The sequence below is a fragment of the Strix aluco genome, chromosome 4, assembly GCF_031877795.1.
Source record: "Strix aluco isolate bStrAlu1 chromosome 4, bStrAlu1.hap1, whole genome shotgun sequence".
Classification (NCBI taxonomy): domain Eukaryota; kingdom Metazoa; phylum Chordata; class Aves; order Strigiformes; family Strigidae; genus Strix; species Strix aluco.
The window spans coordinates 8,571,096-8,593,682 of NC_133934.1; the positions used below are offsets into that span (position 1 = coordinate 8,571,096).

General features: G+C 38.1%; 1 protein-coding gene across 6 annotated transcripts in view; it reads right to left on the bottom strand.

Moving 5' to 3' along the window:
- Window positions 1-808: 808 nt before the first annotated feature.
- The window catches only part of FAM53A (family with sequence similarity 53 member A), a 72,814-nt gene continuing 51,035 nt past the window's right edge, over window positions 809-22,587 (bottom strand). For all 6 annotated transcript variants that reach the window (XM_074821914.1, XM_074821909.1, XM_074821910.1 and 3 more), the window contains exon 5: window positions 809-1,994. In XM_074821914.1, coding sequence (XP_074678015.1) covers window positions 1,671-1,994 — 324 coding nt within the window. In that variant the 3' untranslated portion in view covers window positions 809-1,670. The remainder of the gene's footprint in view (window positions 1,995-22,587) is intronic.

Below are 22,587 nucleotides of genomic sequence, written 5' to 3' on the forward strand. Positions count from 1 at the left end.
AACAGTGATCAGTGTCACTTTCTCACATACAACATATATTAACATATCAAGAGCCCAACAGTGTTCTTGCACCTTATTACACATATTACCAGTATCAATACCACAAATCATTGCCCCTCATAGTTGTAAAAGAAAAGAATTTAGAGCTTCTTAATGGCTACCCAAACTTTTAAAATTTTGTATAGATATTGAAGTATGTAAGCTAGTTCAGTAATTAAAGGCCAATTCTCTTTATCAATTTCTCTTTATCAGATCAAAGGCTGACCCTAATCACAAGGCTGGAGCCTCTGTCATACCTTGCTCCAGCCTTTGTCATATGCCTCAAGGTATTTTTTTTTTTAAATCGCATTCCATTAGCTGACTTGAAATACGTTGCTGTATTTTGGTTTTATGGCACAAGTTACAGTAGGAGTTGGCTCATTTAAGCTCACTAACATGATGCACTGAAATGCCATAATCTAAGCTTCCTCATTTCTATCCAATTTAAAACCATTTCAAGATTAATTTCCCCCTTGTTCAGGAAAATCCTTATTGTAGCTGAACTAACAAAATAAGTATGTGTTGCAATAGTCTGCAATGAATACAGTATTACATTTGAGATGATTAGACTATGTAATCACTGAGACACACTATTGGTATCTGGCATCTGTTACTCCCCAGCTCCCCAGACTAACTTGATGTCACTTTCTTCTCAGATGACCAGAAATCTGCCCTCCTCCTCCACCCAATTCTACACATAAGTAGCATATTACAGTATCTGCCACAGACTACACATTTTCCACTAGTCAAATTCACAAGCAGACACAAGTGCAAAGCAAAATGTCATTTTATTTAATTCAAGGACTATTTTCCTTCTAGTATTGCTGAAGGGATCACCTCCTGGGGAATTGATCATTACAAAGTCCCTGTCTAAAAGTTCAAGTGCTCTTGTTGTACATTCTTTTGAACCACAGAAAACATAATGACCAAGTAGGTGGGCAGCTACTTGCAGGTTTATCCCACCTAAGTTAGCATTGCTTCAGGCTAGAAAACAATTCAAGTAGTAAAATAATGGAAAATGTTAACCTTTAAGGTCACTACCATATTTTGATCAAAAAGTCCTGAATGTATGAAAAGAACATTTGTACATGTTATGAAGGTTTTTTTTAACCAGACACTGTCAAAGATGGCAGTTAACTATTTTGGACCAGTTGCCAACCAGATATTTAAGAGTTCTATCTGAAGGTTTATTATCAATTTCATTATGCAATTCACTTTTCACATTAAGCTCTTTAACAAAAGCAACAATACCCGCACCAGAATCACTGTAGACAGATTTAGTTTTATAGAATGCCCTTCTGAAAATTCATTTCAAAATAGAGATGCTTTTTCTCCAGAACTGTAAAAGCCATAAAAATGCAAAATATCTGTTAGGAAATTTTTAATCAAAATTATTCCTTAATGTTCAAAATAACATTTAACCTCCTACTTTTTTGTTGTCATCCACATATTGATCAATAGACTAAACAGGTAACAATGGTTCACATTTTTCCCCCACCTGAAACATTTCTTCTAACACAGGCCCAAGATAGGCAATACAGAGAGTCAGGGACATGGATTATGCATGGCAAAGGTAATCCTCTATCATTTTAATTTAGAACAACTCTGATTCTAGCACACAACTTTGAGTCTCAGTTGTTTTCAATCTGCTCTAGGTCCAAGTCCCCACAGTCTAGAGGAAAGATGCCTTCTTCGGTGCTCTCACAATCACTTGTGTCCTCATCACTTTCACATACTGCAGCTGCTTTCTTATAATCCCTGGTTTTGAAGCTACCTTGGCATGACCCATGATGCCTTACTTCATCCAGCTGTTCTTTCATCGGACTGGAACCAGGGGTGATGATGTTCATAAGATCATTTGAGTCACATGGAGATGACACAATTGTCTTCATTTGTGTGTCATCATCATCATCTTCATAGTCAAGGGAGCAAAGACTTTTGGAATTTTTTAAAGTCTGCAATTAAAAAAAAAATCAGGAATATATTAAACATGACTGTACAGGAGGAGAGGAATAAATTTCTTAAGTTCTTGAACGTATGCAACATCAGAGTTCCACATGTTTAAAGTGTTTGAATTTACTTACTAGGCAATCTGGTTTTGCACAGATATTTTGCCCTTGCAGATTCCCATTAATGAGAAAAACTACCAATCTCCTTTTTAATGCAGAAAGATCCAAAATCCTAGCTTTAGACAACTAAATGAGGAACTATAGGCGCCCAGTTTGATGTATTAGCTTTGTGGCAATCCAGAATATAACATTTAGGTCAGCCACACTGTAGCCTAGTCAACAATTAATTTCCCCAAGTTCCCAAGCCTGAAGACAACATGCCCTTAGGCATCACCTCACAAGAGTCTGCAAGGTAACTGGCACATATGGGTAACCTCAAAACAGGAGAAAACCAAGCTTCTACTGGAAGCATCTTGCTCTAGAGTCATCTTAGTTTCTCTTACATTTGGGTACCATTTGAACAAGACCTCAGGAATTTGAATTATTCCGTTTAAATGAAAAGTATATTAAAACCAGAGGGGCACTCACCTTTATTTAGACAAAGGGAAAAAAAAAAAACTTCAGTACATGTGCTACCTCTGTCCCTCAGATAAGGAAATAAAATGCCTAAATTCCTCATGTAAGGAATCCTTGACTAGAATCCAGAAGCAGCATTTCAAGAAAAACAGAACTACACAGACACCAGAACTTAAGATTTTAGTAAGTGAAAAACTTCTAAATTTCACCTCATACAAGCACACAGTGAGAGGAGGGTGAAATAAGTCAGGTCTCCTCTCAGAGGTGTTAAGATCCAGCAGAATAAAGTTGTGCTACCTTTCAATATCTTACTGGTTAAGTGACTCCAGTCTCTCATGCACAGGGCAATTGCTTTATTACAAGTAGATCCATGGGGAACAAGACCAACTTTCACACCCATTTTCAGCTTCCTCCTCCAATTTGTCATTTCTTAGGTATTTTATATTTGTTGATATATTCAGATGAAATAGGAACATTAGGAACATTGCAACATTCCCAGTGTGCTTTATTCCAGATGCTCTTCCAGAGCACTGGATAATCTTTTCACTTCAGCAATGCACGTCAGCAGCCACAGGAGCTGTTTATGAGTATCTTTGGGTGTTTTTTAAACAAAACTTCACAAATTCAGAAGAAATCTGAGTTAGTCAGCCTTGCCTGTATACAGGAGGAGAGAAGAGTAAGGAAACCTCACTGAGATGAAGTGATTTGCCTGATCCCTTAGGGTCAATGTTACATGTGGAACATCTTGCAGACAAGTCCACTGCCACTCTACAAGTTCATACAGTTCCTTGGATATCCCTACATCAAACCTACAGAGAAAGTTCATTTGAGGGAAAGCTTGGGTAAAGGTAAAAAGCAAGACACTTGAGTTCTGGAGCTCAATCATAGCACAGCTAGCCTGAGGAGTGAACAGCAGTACCGGTATGGGATGGTGGTTCACCATTGTTGGTATTTCTCCATAAGACAGACACTGCAGCAGTATTCCCAAGGCTGCACCACGTGAAAACACTTCAGTCCAACACTCTTCACTACTGATCAGGTTTGTTATGCCTGTATTGCACACAGTTGTTTTTGCTCAAACAACTTTCATACCTTATAATATATATTAGATGACTGGTTAACAAGTCATAGGTTTCAGGGCAGAAAGAACTATAAGGGATAAGTTTGCTTGGACAGACACAAACAAGACTTCATTCAGGAGCCAATTTACACAACTCCAAGACCTGCATCCAAAAATCAATTTTCAGAAAAAAAAATGACTTGACCATAGTTCTGTCACTAGGAATTCACCACAGTCTTTGTTAGCTACAGTTAAAACCCACGTCCAATTTTGCATGTGACTAACATTAACAAGATTGATAACCTTGCCTGAGCAAAAAGCTTTCTATTTCCAAATTTCACTCCCTTAGGAAAACAGTTTTGGTATAAAATACATTGTGTTTTCAAAACATTTCTATATAGCTCACTTACAGCTAATTCAAGTACACACATTTAAGCTCCTTTTCATGACTAAGAGGTGTGAATTTCTCTCATATTTACTTAAAAGCAAAACAGTATATTTTTGAAGCAGAAAGTGTGAAAGGATATTTTAATCCTAATTCTATCTCATTGCTTTGAAAAAGAACACATTTCCTGTTGTGTATCTCCATATAGGGGACAATATTTTCAGTTCTTTAAATCTTACAGTAGGCACTGGGAAGGAAAGGGATCAAACAAAGGAAAGCTTTGAAAGTTCTGCTTTCAATGTTTTAGAAAGGAATTCCCGAGTCCCCCTTCAAAATATCTTTTATTCAATTTACTGCTAGAAATTAATCCAACCACACAGCTGTCTTTCTAGAAGGTTTGTGTACATAAATGGAAAATTGCCTGCTAGCTGTACTGTGCTGAAACCACTTGAATGGGAACTTTTAGCCGGTTTCAACACAACAGCAAGTGCATTCAACTGGTTCTTTGTTCACCCACTTGTCACAACCTCACCGAACTAAAAATAGGTGGATTTATTATCTCACAGCACAATCCCACTTTCACAAAGCAAAAGGTAGAAATTGCAATGCATTCCAGCCCTCTGAACTGCAGCTTTACATGTTACACTGGTACAGTACCACACCTTTCAAGCACAATTGTGCTCAGTGGGGAGCCTGCGAGTACTTGCTCAATGGTCCTCATTTTATAAAGGATGCTGGACTAACAAGACAAAAGAGTCCACAGTTGGCAATGGATAGAACTCAATCAGCTAAAAGTATTCTTTTGTGTGATAGAAAAAAAAAAAGAAAAAAGAAACTCAGAGTTTTAAAAGAAGTGAGGCGATAAAATGTCTGAATATTAAGAAAAAAACTTTGTACCGAAAACAATGGCGGGGAAGGAAATAAAAGAAATCTCTCTAGACCCTTGCCATACAAAGCAAACAAGAAGGGCCCAGAGCAGCTTGAAAGGAAGCTAATGTCTGTACTCTTTACTAAACCTCCAGTTCAGAAACCCATAATACATCACTTTCCAAATATAAAAAGCAATAAAAAGGTTGTTTTTGTTTTACTAACAAAACTAGAGCATTTGCTACAGTAGTCAAGGGAAAAATAAGACATTTATGTGCATGAAAACCTAGTGTATAATGGGAGCAGCAGTTCTCATGCTTCTTCCCCATGCCCCCATCATACACCAAGTCCACCCATTTCCCCCTCAGTTTTGAATGGGGGTGGAAGATACAGCTGCTCTGAAGAGGTGCAGCTGCAGCAGCTGGCACAAAGCAAAGAGCAGAGGAAGCCTGAAACTACCAGAAGCCCTAAGCCCATCCGACTGCTTCGCAGCACTAGTCATCGCAAGAGGATGGGCTGCTCCCTAAAGCCATAGGCTTAGGAAGAGAGGAAATTCAGACTAATTAGACTAGTTATCTGGTTTGCTTTCTGTCCCATCCTGAGACTTTTGCCTATGATTGCAAACCAAGAGATACTGCTTTAAAAGATACGGGCACATAGGGTTTCTTGACTGTCAAGGTCTCTACCAGGCATATGAAAGATGTGGGTGATGCAGCAGTCCTCACAATTAGGAGATCCTGGAATATCAGCAACCAATCCAAGCATAAAACACTGAAGAGGCAGCCTGAGCATGGAGCAACACATGGCTTTTTCTGTTACTACCCTGTACCTAGCCAGTGGATGGAGATGGAACAAGTCAATGGAGTAAGTTAGATGGGCTACATTTCTCCCTTTGAGGGCTTCACAAGTCCTTATTTCACTTCCTGGACTTAAGTTTCCTATAGATCAGTCAGAATGGCTCAAGACCAAACGCCTTTACTGTTGGTAACTCACGCCACAGTTACATTTTAGATCAGAAGCACCACGTACAGCATGATGTGTTCCTATCTCAGACACTACCCTATACCCGAAGAGGTTACAGTTTGGCCTCCACAATAATGAAGTCCAACCATGGTACAAGATACTACCCTGAAGAGACTTCATTTAATGAAGCTAAGAGGGTGACTTAAGGACTTTAAATTATAAAAAACTGTCATGAAAGATTGCTCATAAGCAGCTAGCTGAATCATGTTGAAAACTGCCTTCTGAACACACCATCACCTGACATCACATCCTACCACAAATAGATGTCAGTGTCCCTCCCCGTAAACTGAATTTTCACTTCATGCACCTAATTACTTGCATTAATATCATTACCTGTGACAATTCAAGTTGGAGACAGGTACAGTGTTTATTGTAAATCATTAGAAATGTCAGCTGGTTGTACAGATTAAAAAAATATACCACCACAGTCCTAATCCTTGCATCTTCTACTAGGCATAAAGTGAAAAATAATAAGAAAAATGCTATGTTTATGTAACAAACTTAACCTTTCTGTGGAGTAAAGCTCCTGATGTTTGACTGTCTTTTCTGTCTTGAAGAGCTCTGAGCATTTTGTGAACACTTCAGCGTTCACAGATAACCTTAGCTTTAAGAAGCGTGCAGTTGAGAAGCAATACTGCTTCAACAGTACGAAGTAGTGCTGACAGGAGGAAAAGAATATATTATTCTTCATAATGTCTATATGCTTGAGGCTTGCTAATACACTCTAAAAGTTAAAAAGCAAAGTTAACTCGGAAGGAATTTCTCTCTGCTCCCACGAGAAATCAAAGGTACATGATTACTTTAAGTTTTTAAACTGAAATGTCTAAAAAATACTTCAGGTCAAAAACCATTGCATATGTTTAAACTGTGCATTTGAAATAAAACAAAAAAGAAGTCTTTTTTCTTGCATTGAGCTACAAACCAAGTATTTAAAAACATTTCTATTATTTTATTTTGTGGAAACAGAATCAAATCCCTAGAAAATTCCTGACATCCTCATGAGCAAAATCTAGTCTCTGATCAAATTCACTTTGGGAACCAAACATGCTGTTCACTTTTTGTAGCTCTGCAGTTATCCCCCTCATTTTCCTGGAAATTTGACATGTATTTTTATATTCAAAAATGCAATGCTTATTTCATCATCTATAACTAGGACACAAAAAGCCATGGAATACTGGACAGGAAGAGAGAGAGCAACCTCCACCATTGTGTCATGTAATTAGACACTTAACTATAATAACCATTCCTTACATCAGAGATAAAGTTACTCCTGCAAAAGATAGTCAAATAAGGTAAATCCTACTTGAAAAGCCAAAGACCTAGTTAAAAATCAATACAAGCTGACATGCAGCAATATGGCTACAACTAGAAACAAAAGTTGTTCAGTACTTTGTCTCTGCTGTATCTTCAAAGGTTATTTTAATTTTTTAGATGTAGGTGCCCAGGAAGACAAGTAAAGTAACATCAACTCATTTGACATCAGATGCTAAACAGCATCATGAAGTAACAGGCTTTCATCTTCCACTAGCCAGACTGTTCTAGATTTAAGCATGCAGTTTTCTGGTGTAGTCTACCATGAAAGTTGATCTATTTATTGGCCTAGATTTTTATGCTTATATTTTGAATTGTGCCACAGTATCCTTATAAATTTTGTTTATGAGCTGTAAGAACTTGTGATTTGACTTTGTTTTTTATTTAGTGCTAGTAGTTGAAAAAATACTATGGCTTAATGAAATAGAAATATTTAAGTGAAATGCTGAATTTGTCTATACCCACATATGCAGGAATACAAGGCTGTTCATCATGTGAGATAACCGACAGAAACCACTGGAATAGTTAAAGGTCTACAAATGAGAAAAACAAAATGCACAAAGAGTGGAGAGGACTGGGGGTCCAGTTCTCTGCCTGAGCACCACTGCAGTCCACACATATTGGTCACTCATACCAGTGGGGAGATTCCAGGAACAGACTCATGCACTGCAATCTCCAGACCCATACAGCAGCCTACTTGTTTAGCTAGGAAACTTTGTAAGACCCAATTCAAATCATTGCTACCACACCAAATTCCAGATAGCCACATGTGACATCACAGGCATGGCAGATCCCATGGCAGGGATTACAACTACCACAGATTAAGTTCAACCTGAACACCTGCTTCACCCTTGCCCCCAAGTTTGACATATAAGTTATTCATGATAGGCACTCCACATAGAAATCAAATTTTACATTCAAACTAAATATCCTCTCCGCATCTTTTCACTGTAGTGGTTTGCAAAGATCATCTAAACAACTGAGGAGGCCTGTGGATTTTTCAGTTGTTTAGGTGATCTTTGTAAATTAAAGAGTTTGTCAGTCTAAAGGTGTTTCTCTAAACTGAATTTAAGCAGACAACACACTACTGCTGTTTTTTATTTATTCCTTTCTAAACTAAATTTTGGTCCGATAGGGACAGTTTAGTACAGAGCTAACATACGCTTACAGGAAACTCAGGTGCTGGGATTTCACAGTTTCTACCAGTTCAGGACCATTCATCACAGAGGTTAACTTTTTTGTTCGTTTTTATAGACAAATTGGAAGCCAAGTGAGTTAATGCAGTAGTTAATGTAATACAGTCAAGAATAAGATTCCACAGCAATACTACTATGAAGGAAGTGAACAAATACGGCAATTTTCCCCTTATATAAAACCCAGGCCAACATTAAACTGCATTTTAAAAAGTTTACAGTATGGAATTTTAAGATGTTAGTGTCTTACATTTTCTGATTCAGTGAATTTGCAAACTGCAACCTTTTACCTTTCCTGATTGAGTACATATAAATCAGGCAATATTTTATTATAAGAATGTAGAATTACATTCCACAAACATCAGGCCTACATATTTTACCTGCATGTAATTAGGTAGAAAAAGTTTCAACTATTCTTAGTAACAGTCCAGCAAGCATAAATACCTACACATGCTATGAATTATTCCATTAACAGAAGAGGCTCAGAGTATATTTAACTGTTCTGAATTGGCTGATAATCAATATAGTGTCAAACAAAGTGGAACATAATGACATTTGCTTTGTTCAGCTGAATAATACAGTACAAGACTTTGGCCAGGGAAAAAGAAGATTAAACCAAACAAGACGACTACTAGCAGCAGTGTTCATTCAAAATGCACTGATGCATTAGAACAGAGGCTTCCTCAAAGGGAAAGCAGCACCACAAAAAAAATACTCAAAAGAGCACTGAAATAGCAGGAAGAATGGTCTGGAAGATGGGTTCTAGCTCTGTTCTTGCTTAGGTAGCAGTTGCAGTCTGGGGTCTCTTGCAGGACCAAAGCAATTGCTCTGCCTTAAGGGAAACAACTGTGTTTGCATACCTTCATCTAGTTATTTTCCTACTCCCTGCTTGACCCTAAGCACATCTCTAATATGGATAATGGATTGATCCACCTTATGGATAAACTGAAGAGCTGGACAACGTGGAACTGGGCCTCTACTGTGCTTGAGCTGGACAAGCTTGAGAGGCTTCAGTCTGGCAAAATCACATTAGCCAACTGCATTAATGAGTGATGGTGTGATGAACAAACAGCTGCACCATTTGTGGTCATACAGAGATGAACACATCTGTTTTGTAGTAGAAGGGCACAGAAGGAAACAATGTAAGCACGTGCTCTCTCCCAACAGAAATAATTCATGTTTTACCAGAGTAGTTCCATCTTTTCCCATTCAAGAAGTTTAACCTTTCCTTTCAGAAAAGAAACAAGAAACAACATAGTGCATATTACGATCTTCATTATTAGTATGAAGAAATTATTTTTGCAGTTTGTTTAATGTCTAATTCATACAGATTTTAGAAAGATGCATCTAGATTTTTGCGTTTTAGCCTGGGAAATAAGGAAGCACACTCACATCATTAACATGAGCTACACACACATCCTTTCACATAGACATAGACTAACATACTTCACAGTTGCTCAAAATGAGCAGTATAAGAAAACTGCCTAACAAGATCACGACTGCAGTAACATCTCTCAGTATTCAGCACTCAGGACCCAAACCCAAAGACCACCCTGGGTTGCTAAAGCCTTCTAATGTATTATTCCTAACAGGCAAATTAGCAGACTTGCATACTACAATCAGCTCTAAAATGTAAAGAAAGTTACCTCCAAACGCAGGAGTTTTACTAGGTTTCTAGATTTCTAACTAAATGCATTCAAACAAGAAGAGAAGTTGTAGCTGTGCTTCCACAAAACTCCTAATAATCAGTCACATTTTAGTTTTAGTCACATTTTTTAAGTACACTTTACCAAGCCAACTCTATTCTCAAGTAACAGGGTTTAAGTTGACTGATTATGCACCAGAGTAACACAGGACAGGATTTGACCCTTGTGGCTTCAAAACATGACCATACTGGCTTCATTTCCTGCCATTTATGTGTCATCTATTTTTATAGAGAACTTCTATTCCTGAGCAGTTTAGCCAAGGACTTATTCCTTCATGACTTTGCTATGAGCTGCAAACAATTACTTTCACAACTGAATCGCATATGCACTGATTTTTGCAGAGTACACCCATATACCAACTTCTTAAAGTTCCAGCATGTTCTTTTTTTTATCCTCAGGTCAAATATTAAATTGATACGATGGGTCAAATTTCTCAGAAATTAGAGAAGTAAACTCCAAATCCTGATTCTAAGGCTGCCCTCATTAGTTACTGACAGATGTCAGCCTCACCTATATTATTGGGTTATGCTGGCACTCCATCATAACTAGCATTTTAAGGGATTCTATAATTGGGCCATAAAGTTCACTTCTGCCAGGGATGGGGGATGGGAGCGAAAGGGAAACACGACCTCAGCTTGGGAACAGTTCCCCCTTCTTTGGACCAATTTTCCACTACAGAAATACTTGTCCAAAACAAAGCCTTAAGATCTTGTTATACAAGTGCACACAGGCACGCATGGGTATATACACATGCGGACAAAGTACAAGTGCTGTTATGAATCTTTTGCTCAACTCAATGCAAAAACCACAATTTAACAATAAATTCTTGTAGGAGCATTAATTCAAACTGTAGGTGGACTCTCGCCACTAATTATTTCCAGAGACAAGTTGAACACAACACATTTGTTTAGAAAGAACAGAATTAGCACTGTTCACCTTCAATCTCTGACACATATACTGCTTTTCCAGCTTAGTATCTGATTTTGGACCATTTTGAATATTTCTGAAACTATGTTGGTCAGGAAGTGTTCTTGACATCAAGTGGCAACCCTGCTATATATTTTTAATACTAAGTCAAGTTGTGCTAAAATTTGTTTGATAAATACAATTTGGACAAGTTTGTTTATTGGTTCAAATACCAAAGCTGACAACACTTCAGCAGTTGATACTCAATATGTTTTTTTAAAAAGGTTGAGTCAGGAAATCACATATGTGGTCCTTTATCCTTGAGCTACACTGAAAAACAACAATATGTTTTAAAATACATCATACCAAGTCAGAAGAGAAGCAGAGCACAAGCAACTTCTGCGTAAGACAGTCAGCATTCAAAACCCTAAAACATTGTGATAACACTAAAATGGAGCTCGGCTTTTCATTGTATGGCCAACTTCAGTTTTCCTCTGTCTTGTAACAAAAAAATCAGAGTTTGCATGAAAAAAGCTATATATTCAAGTATTACACACGCTTTGTTTTAAAGACTGAATTTTGTTTATATTACCAAATTTGCAAGCTTCCTAGCATACCATAAAAGCCTTTGAAGTTTTAGTCACATGGTTACTACTATAACGTAAACTGAAATCGGGAAACTTGTCAGAAGTCTCATTTATTTAAAATTCAGTTTCTAGTAATACTTAAGTTTTATTACAGAAGCACATGTCATCATTAGCACAGCTATTTGATTATTGCAGCCATCACCTCCCAGATCACTTACGCAGAAGACATCTGCTTATAACTGTACTCCATTAAAAGCTGCATCTAACAGCATCTTAAAAGAACCACCACGAACTTCTCTTCAGTTTGTATACACCTGAAAATGAGCATGTAAACAAGTGTGTACTTCCCATCCTAATGGAAGAACAAATTCACATCACTAATTGATCTACATAAATTCAAATCAGTTCATTTTCACATGCCTGAGATGTTTCGCTTTTCCTCACAGCTACAGTATATACATGCAGCAGCAACTGATCTGTGCAATGCAAGACTAACAAAAGACAAAGGGACAGTTAAACTTAAAGACTTCTCAAAGTGATTTTAATAAATATCTCTGTGGAAAAAAACCTCAGGTGAACCAATTTGATTTAGGTCTCTTTCAGAAGATGACGCATCAAGTCAGAAACTGACTGTCAAAAAACAAGGGAAGTTTCACAGCAGATAATATTCAGAGTATGGAAGACCAAAGCCTAGTTTCAGAATGAAAAGTTTTTCCAATCCAGTACTATAAAGATGCACTAATCTATTGGCTTGATTGCCATGTTATTACAAGAATGCTGAATACTAAGAGAACCCCCCCTCTTAAAATTACCTGAGGGGTATAACTCATTTGCTAATAAATTTTTAAGAATTTAATTAGGATTTCATTTTTCACTAAGAGATCTGAAAAGAAGTTCCCACATCGGTGATTAAACACTATTCAAATCCTCTGCTGCCACCATCTCTTGCCATTTAGAACAAGGAAAAAAAAAAACTATTCCCCTGCCACCTGCCAAAACCCAGATGGTAAAACCTGAGAAAAGTGCTCTCACCTCTCTTTAAACCCTCTGGTGCAGCTTAGGCACATTAACTATAAGTACCCTATATATAACACTGAACCATAGCTCTTAACTCAATATTGTATTGTATTCCAAACAACATCACCAATAATTTCAGCATAATCCAATTTTATGACAGGCTAAGTAATAATTAAAAAAGAAAATATCCACAGCTGGCTGAAACCTGGCTTGAGAGTTAATAGATGGCCCCTTTTCTCATAATGTCAAATGCAGCTGGTCTGGTACTCATTAGCTCTTTCAACAACCAATACTTACTTGTACATACAGGAACTTGCCAGAAAGGAAAAGCAAATCTGCAGCAGATATTAAGCTGCCTCCTCCTCTTATTAGCACATTGCTTACAGAAAAGTACCATAAACATATAAAACTAGTTTCAGGTATGACAAAGCAACACAGTGCTAAACAGCTCTGAGAAGCTCCGGCTATTTGCAAAGACATTTGTAACAGGGTGCCATTTACAGAGGAGGGGGGAAAAAACCTCTATCCTTAATGAGATTTCCTTTCCTTCACTATCCTCAGGACTTATACTCCCTCACTGTCAGAGCACAGGGAACCTCCAGCACAAGGGCTCACTTCATTACATGCCATTTCAGGCCTAGTTTCACATTGTGACCCACTCCGCTGATGCAAAGAAAGCAAAACGCCAGATGCTCTCTGCGCCTACTACCTCAGTAGCATTTCATTCACTAGTCCAAAAAACTTCCAGGCATCCATTCAAAACCAAGTACCCCCAGCCTAGTCTGTCCTGTCACAGGACAAAGTGCTGGCTTGTCTTCAGCTCACTTTTGATGCTTGCCTATCATCTCCCAGCCCAGCCTACTCCTATCTCCTTTCCTTCTTCCCAAGCCTGCTGGAATTTGAACTTTAAATGGACGCCCTCTGTGGCAACAATAGATAAAAAAGGAGCCTTTGATTGTTCATGCATTGCAGAAAAGAAAGGAGGAGATTCATCCTGGCTGCGACCTAGCAGGAACTCATCAAGCACAGCTCCCCTTCCATTGCAATGGGATGCCTTAGCCTATAGCTACTCATTCAATCTCCCTGCATCTATGTTTCCATTCAAAGAGGATGAATTCTTCAGGTTTCCCCTGCTAAGGAATTAAATGTTGATCCTATGAATGAAGGGCAACACCAAGTTTGGAAAGCTGCCAAAAGGTTCTGTAACACTCAGCAGTTTGGATTTAATTCAATACTTATTGATATCTAGCAGGATTTATAGCTGCATTATTTATAAGTGAAAAAAAAAATCAGAGCCATATTTAGACCTTGGTAATAAACTATTTTTAGCACCATCTGTTTTCCTAGTTTGTTCCCTTGCTTAGGCAAGAGCATTCTTTTACCCAGTTCCCTCTCCCTTGCCCATTTAAAAGAATCCAGAGCCTAAACCAAAGCACAAGTAAGGATCACACTGAATACTTACTGTGCAGCAGCCCTCCTAATCATGTTTTAGAAATCAAAATTGCTGACTAAGGACAATCTTGGGCTGATGCAACAGTACATGTTGTCTTCAGTTACAAAAAGTGAGCAGATTTTTTTAATGCAAGGGGCAATGTGCTTCACAAAAAGAAGGATACTATCTAGAAAGAAACAATTGATCATTAACTGCATTAGCCATCTGAAAAGCGTTCACACTTCTGGCAGTGCATTTCTGGGCAACACATGCCAAGTTTCACCCTCATTAAACCCACAGATATTTTGTCTCAAGTACATTCTGCCAGGCCAGGCTGCTGTTAGGGGGGGAAGACACAAATCATAAGCAGCTGCTGCAGGCACCTTGCCTCTCTGCAAGATGAGGTGTTTGAAGCCGCAGCTGCCACCCAGTCAAAAGCTCCCCTAAACTTCAAATTACCCTCTTCAAGTTTACATTTACACTCTGCTTTTAGTATGGGACACGACACTGGTGGCATGAGAAGAGGGATGGAGTGAAGGGGTTGCCGGTTCCCTGCAAGAGAAGCATGGCTTTGGGTACTTGCATGCTGATTAAGTTCTCAGAAACACACTTGATGGCAGCAATATATTAATCTTATCCTCCTGACTCACAAAAGTTTCCTTTTTACTCAAAACAGTAGCAGAAATATTTGAAAGCTTTACTGTTAATTGTGTCACATTAATAAATTTTACTTTAGGCAGAAAACTTATCGAAAATATGAACTCATGGAGTTCTTACTCTGCAAAGGGCAGCAGCAGTAAGGGCTGCAAGCTGGTTTATTAGGGCTTGCAGCACAAGTTAAGCACTCCTGGGAAGTGGAAGACGTGCAGCAAAACACTAGAGTATGTCCCAGCACATATGTCAAAACTGAATTCTACAAATGCACAACAGACACATGCAGCCATTATAATGGATTCCAAAGAGTCTTGAGGACTTTGAAACTTTCAAGCAATCAATATTATTGATTAATATAACATTCATTTGGCACTAGCATTATGCAACAATAAATTTAGTGTGAAGGAAATATACTGTAACAGTGCTGTCCAGCTAGCAGCCCTTGGAATGCTTCCTTCCACTTCACTTTTTTCAGTGAAGAAAACAGGACACAGCACTTAACAGCAAATACAACAAACTGACAGGTAGATGGAAGGGCTACTTGGCAGTGTGATTCAAAGGTGGGCCTCTCCCAGGATCAGAGCCAAGATGCTGAAGTCTGCTCCCAGTGAGAAGCACCTCCACACACCTTAGCAGCAACCGCTGTGCCCCATCTGCCAGACAAAGCTCAATGGCTGCTGCTACCAACTGATGTGCCGAGTGGTCCGTCTCTCTCAAGGGGAAAAAGCTCCAAATCTGTGCTATTCTGGCAGGACACATTTCAAAGGACAGTCTGCCTCAACTGAGAGTTCAGTAAAAATCTGTTCAATGGAGAGAATCAAGGTCTGCTCTACTTTCAGTGGCCATAATAAAGCACATGGATAAAAGCCAACATACACAGTAACTGTCACAGTAAATTTAAGAGCTATTGCCTAGTATGTTTAAGAGCAAGAAGTAAGCTTGCAACTGGTAGTTCAATTCCCTAAGGCTGTTGCATAACCTGCAAATACATTACAACATAAGAACAAATTAATACTGGTGATTAACCAGGAATGTAATCAGAGGATCTGGAAGTCTTCAAAATGCAGCTTGTTGCAAGCATTGTACCAAAGCATCTACCTTTCAAACGGGCAAGGATGCTCACTTGTTTGCACTCAGTATCAGTCTTAAATATAAGCACGCACTTCTACACAGATTTGGAACGTGTAACCTACCTTACTCCTTTTACAAAATTCACTTCTTATTACCTAGAACATATGCATATTTAGTATGATTATGCATTAAGACAGGACTATAGGGACACATGAATTGCAGTCTTGGAAAGCAACTGAAGATGATGGCAAAAAGAACCAGGATAAGGCTTATTATCTGCCCATTCACTCTTCCCTTACACACCAGAGAGCCATGGAAAGACAACAGTTATCTGTCCTTAAAAATCAGTGATCACAAAGAAAGGACTTTGTGATTAACTCTCAAGTACATACCCATCTGAGATGGCTGGATGCCAGTGAAGAGAACTGTTGCAAGTCAGAAGAGTATGTATAAACTCCATTTATATCCTAATCCATAGTGCTCTCTCCCCTCAACGCCTATGCCTGGAAGGGGTCTAGACAATTGTGATCCACAACTCCATCACTGAAACCCTTTCTCAGCCAATATTCTTACATAGCAAGCCTATGTTAGTGATCTACATCTGGTTCTAGCTGTATCAAATCATATATTGGCAAAAATCAGAAACCATTGGGAGATTTGCAATTTAACTTAGTTAAGTAGCTAATATTCTGTAAGTGAAGTCTGAGTTTACCTTCAACCCCTGATTTTAAAAATAATGTTCCAAAAGCATCAAGGTAGTTTTATCTAAGAATGTGACTTTAAAAGGGTCATACAATAGAAGCAGCAACTTCAATAGGCTTGTTGCTGCTACTTCGCATTTTGAACAGTATTACTTATGTTCTCATGATGATCACCATTCAGCAACATGCTTCCATGTCTAGGCCTCCAAAAGCAGAGCACAGGGGGAGAAGGTACAGAAAAGTCTTTTCCTTTACTTGTGTGTATATATATGCTCTTTAACCAGCCACAAACAAATCACTGCCTCCTGAAGCTAATTAGAACAAACACATCAATACTAGCCCACAAGGTCACTTATATTTTGTTCAATGCTAACTCCTAATTTGGAGTGGTACCACCCTTGATAAAATGCTTCTACTAGGAACATGACATGTACACAAACTTCCTTGATCATTTCCAGTAGTTGACCATTTCCTACAATTGCTGTATTTTCGTAAGAACACGCTGGCTTAAGTCCACTACAAATGTTTGGAGGCCATTTGAAGAAGTTTGTATTTAAGCTAAAGTTGAGATTCAATGTTTTTAGTTGTTAAGAGTTAAGAAGTGGATGCATACTTCAGGTATTTTAAATATGCATTTACACAAGGATTTTTCCTACCCCCCTTAAACAGTCAAGAGTATGATCTTCTTACTAGATCTAAATGTACCATAAAATTTAACAAAATTGGTTCTGAATCGGACTCTTATCACTCCAAGACACAACAAAAACATTACACTTGACATTCAGGTACCCTGCTGGCTTGAGGAGTTAATTTATTTTGAAACAACTGAAATTTCTGCTGTCTACTTTACCAAGGAGAAGATACCACCTACAGAGCTCAAGCACCACAGTGAAAAGGTAAATTAACCTGAATTTGGAACAGGTTTTTTCACATATAAGGTAGCAGCCAAATAGTTTGGATCTCAATGAAGAATTTAATAGCTCCTCAAAAGACAGGGATCAATTAAGTTCTTTCCAGTATACTCAAGCCACTTAAGATCACTACTTAATACCTAGGGTCTATGCTTTCTGCAGTTAAAAGTAGCTTGAGCTCAGTAACAGAGAAGACAGAATTCTTACTTCTTCACACAGTTATTTGAACTCTCCAGAAGGTGTGTCCTCTCCCTAGGAGATGGGACAGCAGTTCAGTTATTTCAGAATACAAATAGCAGAAGACAGTATTTGTCAACATAGTGTATATATTCTTTAGTTATAAATTTGAGGTGACTCTAGAACTTAAGACACGCTCCACTGCGTAGTTAAATATTCCTGTATCATATTAAATCCCATTATTCCATTCCTACTCACCTGACTTCATATACAACACAAGCACAAAACACTTGAATTTAACAAGCTTAAGAGCCATTTACGAACCCTACTGCACAGTCACATGCCCTGAAAACACATCTTCTTGTGCCAACTATATAAGCTTTACAAAATTAAAAAAACCAGGGTTTTTGCTCTGGGAGATGCAATTTTAACAAGCCTTAGAAATTCAACTTAAACTGAATTCTGCTTCTGTAGTAACACACACACACAACTTACAAGGGCCACCCTATCCAAATAATATTTCTAAATGCTTAATACAATGACCATTGAGCACTTACAGCAGTATACAATCACTTTGAAATCTTGAAGTCCATATTTTGATTCAGGTAAGTGTCCTTAAAACAAGTTCAGTGAATAACATTCTCAAAAAAACATGCTTAGGCAAGCTATTACGCAAAAGTAAACTCTAATTGAAAGCTGAAAGGAGGGAAGGGAAAAAAACCACACACTAAGGTTACATTTTGAAGATCTAGAGCACATCAGGAGTCTTGGCCTCTGGATCAATTTTTTTATTGTGCACTAACGAAGAATTTCCAGAGAGGCTCTGTGTTGACAATGCTTCAAGCACAACTGACTCTTGTAAGCACACACACTGTAACAGTTACAAGTAACTTGAAACTTTACAAAATAGGACATGACAGTTAAGCCACAAGGCACCTGTCCTACGCATTTTAAGATCTTTCATACTACTCATACATCATAACACCACTTCCTATCACTTAATTATTTTTAACCTACTATTTCAATCTAAATACCTTTATAACATACATCATTTTAAAAGGACAAGTTTTAACACACTAGCTGAAACTGAGTTTGCCTAGCATTAGCTGAAGTTTGGAAAAATTTTACTCCTGCCAAACAATTTACGCCACTGTATTCTTGTTCAAATACTGCAAAGATCACAAAGTTCTCCTGCTTCTTACTGTTAACATTCATTAGTCTAGAAGACAGCCAAAGTGCATACCGATCAGTGTAAAATACAACTGAAAGCTGTTATATTTTAACTAGAAAAAGAAGCTTCATACAGTATCCTGACAAATACCTGGAATTTGCAAAACCCTTCCCTAGAAGGACAGCACCTTTGCAGGCCTTAAACTGCTCAACCCCTGGCTTTAAAGGCTCTTTATTAACTTCTGTGTTCATAAAATGTGTAAAGTGTATCTGGCAGCCCAAGCAACTACGTATGGAGTTTGAGTTCTGACAGACTAGTCTAACTCTTGCATGAGAAAAGGGGACACACAGGCTATGTACCTTCTAGTTTTAGTAGTCAGGCTAAGCTGAGGCAAGAAAGTTTCTTTAGCAGGTCAGAAGCTAGGAACAAATATTAATGAACGTGGTACTGGAGCCTCCTGCTACATACATCCTTCTTGGGTAAGAACAGGGTGGAAGAAGAGACTCATACCTATAGACCCACAGCAGGTATCAGTGACTTCAGAGAAGTGCTACAGCATACAGAAGAGGGGACACACTGAGTCAGGCCCCAGCACTGATGCAGACCTGAGTATCTACATAAGTCTTGAGATGTACCATTCCTCCCTCCTCTTACACTGACATGTATAGCATGTTCTTTGCCTACTGCATTGAATCCTGTGCAAGAAGCACCATATCCTTTTGGAAATAAAATAAAAGCTAATCCTTTTTACTGATAAAGGCAGTTACATAAAGAGGCAGTTATACACAAAAAATTCTGCGTGTAAGATTTCAACTCTTTGATATTTCTGCTTAAGACAAACTATGTAATGATACCTGGAGTGCTGGGGTATTGCAAACACTGAAAGAATTTAACAATTTTCAACAGGCCTCCAAAATAACTGAACATTTTACCCCACTGCATCATGAAAACAGACCCACCTTTGTGCTAGAGACACTTCACTTTCAAACATTCTATTGATGTGAGCAAAAGGCACTTTTATTGTATCCCGTGAGATGCTCCCTCTCCATTTTTAGAGGAAAATGGACATTACTAAGGGTTTGCACCTACACAGGAAGAACTGATGAAAACAGTCGAACAGGAAAAAGGCACTAAGTGTCTGCATTCAGTATTCTACAGTAGTCGCCCATCAAAACTCACACCTTTCCACATTTGATAACTGTGCTACACAGGCAAGCCTCAATTTGCCTCACTCATATATATGTTTGGCCTTGCTACAACTTGTCCACTTAAAATAATGGGTTGTCAAACTGACAGTATGATTAGGGGAAGAGACCAAGTTTCCTCTGGTGATACTGCACAATCATTCGTGTGAAAGAATGTTAGTGCTGTTTTCAAATTAAAACCAGAGGGTGTTTCCCTACTACAGGAGAAAGATGTTTGACAGTCTAAAGATATCTTTTGTCAATTTGTCCTGTATACCTTGCAATAATTAAGCACAACGCAATTAAACACAAGTTCAGTTCAGATGAGTTAACTGGCTTTCATGCAGCTGGAAGTAATGGTCCCAGGCCAGAAGATGACAAATTTGTCCAAGAAGTTACAAAAAGTTAAGTAAGTTGATGCTCCCTTCTTTCCCAGTTTCTGAAGTATTTTGCATTTTTTGCTTCCCCATCATCCTTCTTGATAATGCCTAGAAGAAAGGATTATGGATCAAAAAATAAAATTAACTGGCAAGAAGATTAGCTCTGAAGTGTTTTAGTTACATTAAAAAAAACTATTCATTGAAATTATGTTTTAGTTTAGATCGGTTTATCAGTTTCCATACATAATTTGAGCACTTTGGTACTTTGACATTTGCCTGAAGTTTACAACCTTGCCACATTAATAATGAAGTTATTAGCACACCAGACCCCAGCGTTGGATGCTTAGTATGCAGCTGCAGCAAGCAGAAACAATTTCATCTTCAGAACTGAGGATGTGTCTGCTGTTTTCTCAAAGTTATGTAAAGGCAGTTAAAAAACTAGAAGTACTATTAAGCATACATCCAGATTGATGGAACAATCATTTCAAAGTGCACCAAATGAATGAATTTCGTTATTTTTTAATTACTGCAAGTTCAAGATTCTTAGAAAAGGCTGTTAGGTGGATGAAGTGTCATAAGTCAGTACTGCAACTTAAACAGTAATGGAAAGCTACCTGGGCTTACATTTCATACAGGGTGCTGCAATTTAGACTCCAAACACTCTTACACTAAGACAAGCTCTTCACATTTTTGCAGTTTTACTGTTAAAAACCAAAGTACTAGTTTAGCTATTACAGGTTTATCAAAGATACACTGTCAGCAAGATACATCTTTTGACCTGACATATCTACTACTTATCCTACTGATGACTTTTACTAGAAATTGTATTTCACCTCAGACTGCCTTCTACTATACTTCAGAGTTGAGAACTCCTGCTCAGGAGATGCATTTTGTTCTCCATCACTTCATTATTACAACAGATCTAATCTCCAAGGTACCATCTTATTTGCTAGTTAATGCAAATATTTACTTAAACTATTTAATTGCATGTTTAAACTAGACAGGTGATGCTTGATCAAAGTATTTTCCTGAAAGTCAGATACACAATGTAGCAGATGGGTTCACGTGGCAAAGCAACCTCAAAAATCTATGGTGTCAACCCCAGTACTGGGAAGAGTGCAGAGAAACTATAGCCATGACAACAGCTAGTCGCCTAGAAAAAAGCTGCAACACCTCCTGGTATCAAAACAACACATATGAGTCCTAACTGTGTTGCCCAAACACAAGCCGTATTTTTCAACCCAAACTGATACCTTTAATCTTGATCACTGAAGAGCAAATTTGAAATCAGCTCCTTCTGTTACACATACATAAAAAGGAATTAGATTAGAGAATTACACAAGTAACTCATTTTTTGGTCTCTGCTTGTACAGAAAGGTGGACAACTCCCAACACCTAGGTAGGAAGCAACTAGCAAGATTTGAAAGACCTTTAGTCTCATTTATTCTTCTTTTTCTATTATACAGACTTGCCTGGAAATGACCGTGTTGATTTATGCTATAAGAACTTCAACAAAAATGTAATCCTTTGCTTCAAAACGCACAGTAAGAACCTCATCCATCTGACCACTCTATTACTAGGAAATCCCCACATGGATTCCAGAAACACTGGAAAACCTAACCAATGGACTGCACACTAGCACTGGGTGTCCTTGATGCTCTCTCCCTTCCACCACACCAAAAAAAAACCACAACCCAAACTTTAGAGGCCTTCTTGATACTTTCTATTTCCAGATAATTCTTCTAAAATACTGAAAAGATTCCCCTTGCTTTTTGCAAACTTAAACCATTCGCATTTTAAAATGGAAATTCCCCTTCACACATACACATAAGTCTTCACCCCTGTAATTTTAGCAACAAAAACTCATTTCATATCAGGACTGCAGCTGCATTTATTGTAAGCCAATTTTATTTTTTCACCAAAAATCCACAGCAGTCATATGTATCTGTAAGACTAAAGTTGGAAGCAAGTTACTTTCTCTAATGTGTTTATGTATCACACTGAACTCAGAAAGTCTTTCTGAACATCAAAAACCTCACAAAAAGATGAGTTTTCTGCACTCATCCAACTAAAATCTAGGACCTCCTTATCTTCTTTCTGTGTGTACTGCTCTCACAGGAAGCTTCGTGGGTGGAGACTTGAAAAAGTTCTAAAAAGCCGATGAACTGTATCTGAATTACTAGTACTAGTTCGGTTTTGTTGCACATGCCCATTTCTGCTGTACAAATAAGCAGGCCTAAACCAGAATATGGTTCCAGAGAAAAACCTCAGCCCTGGCACATCTTCA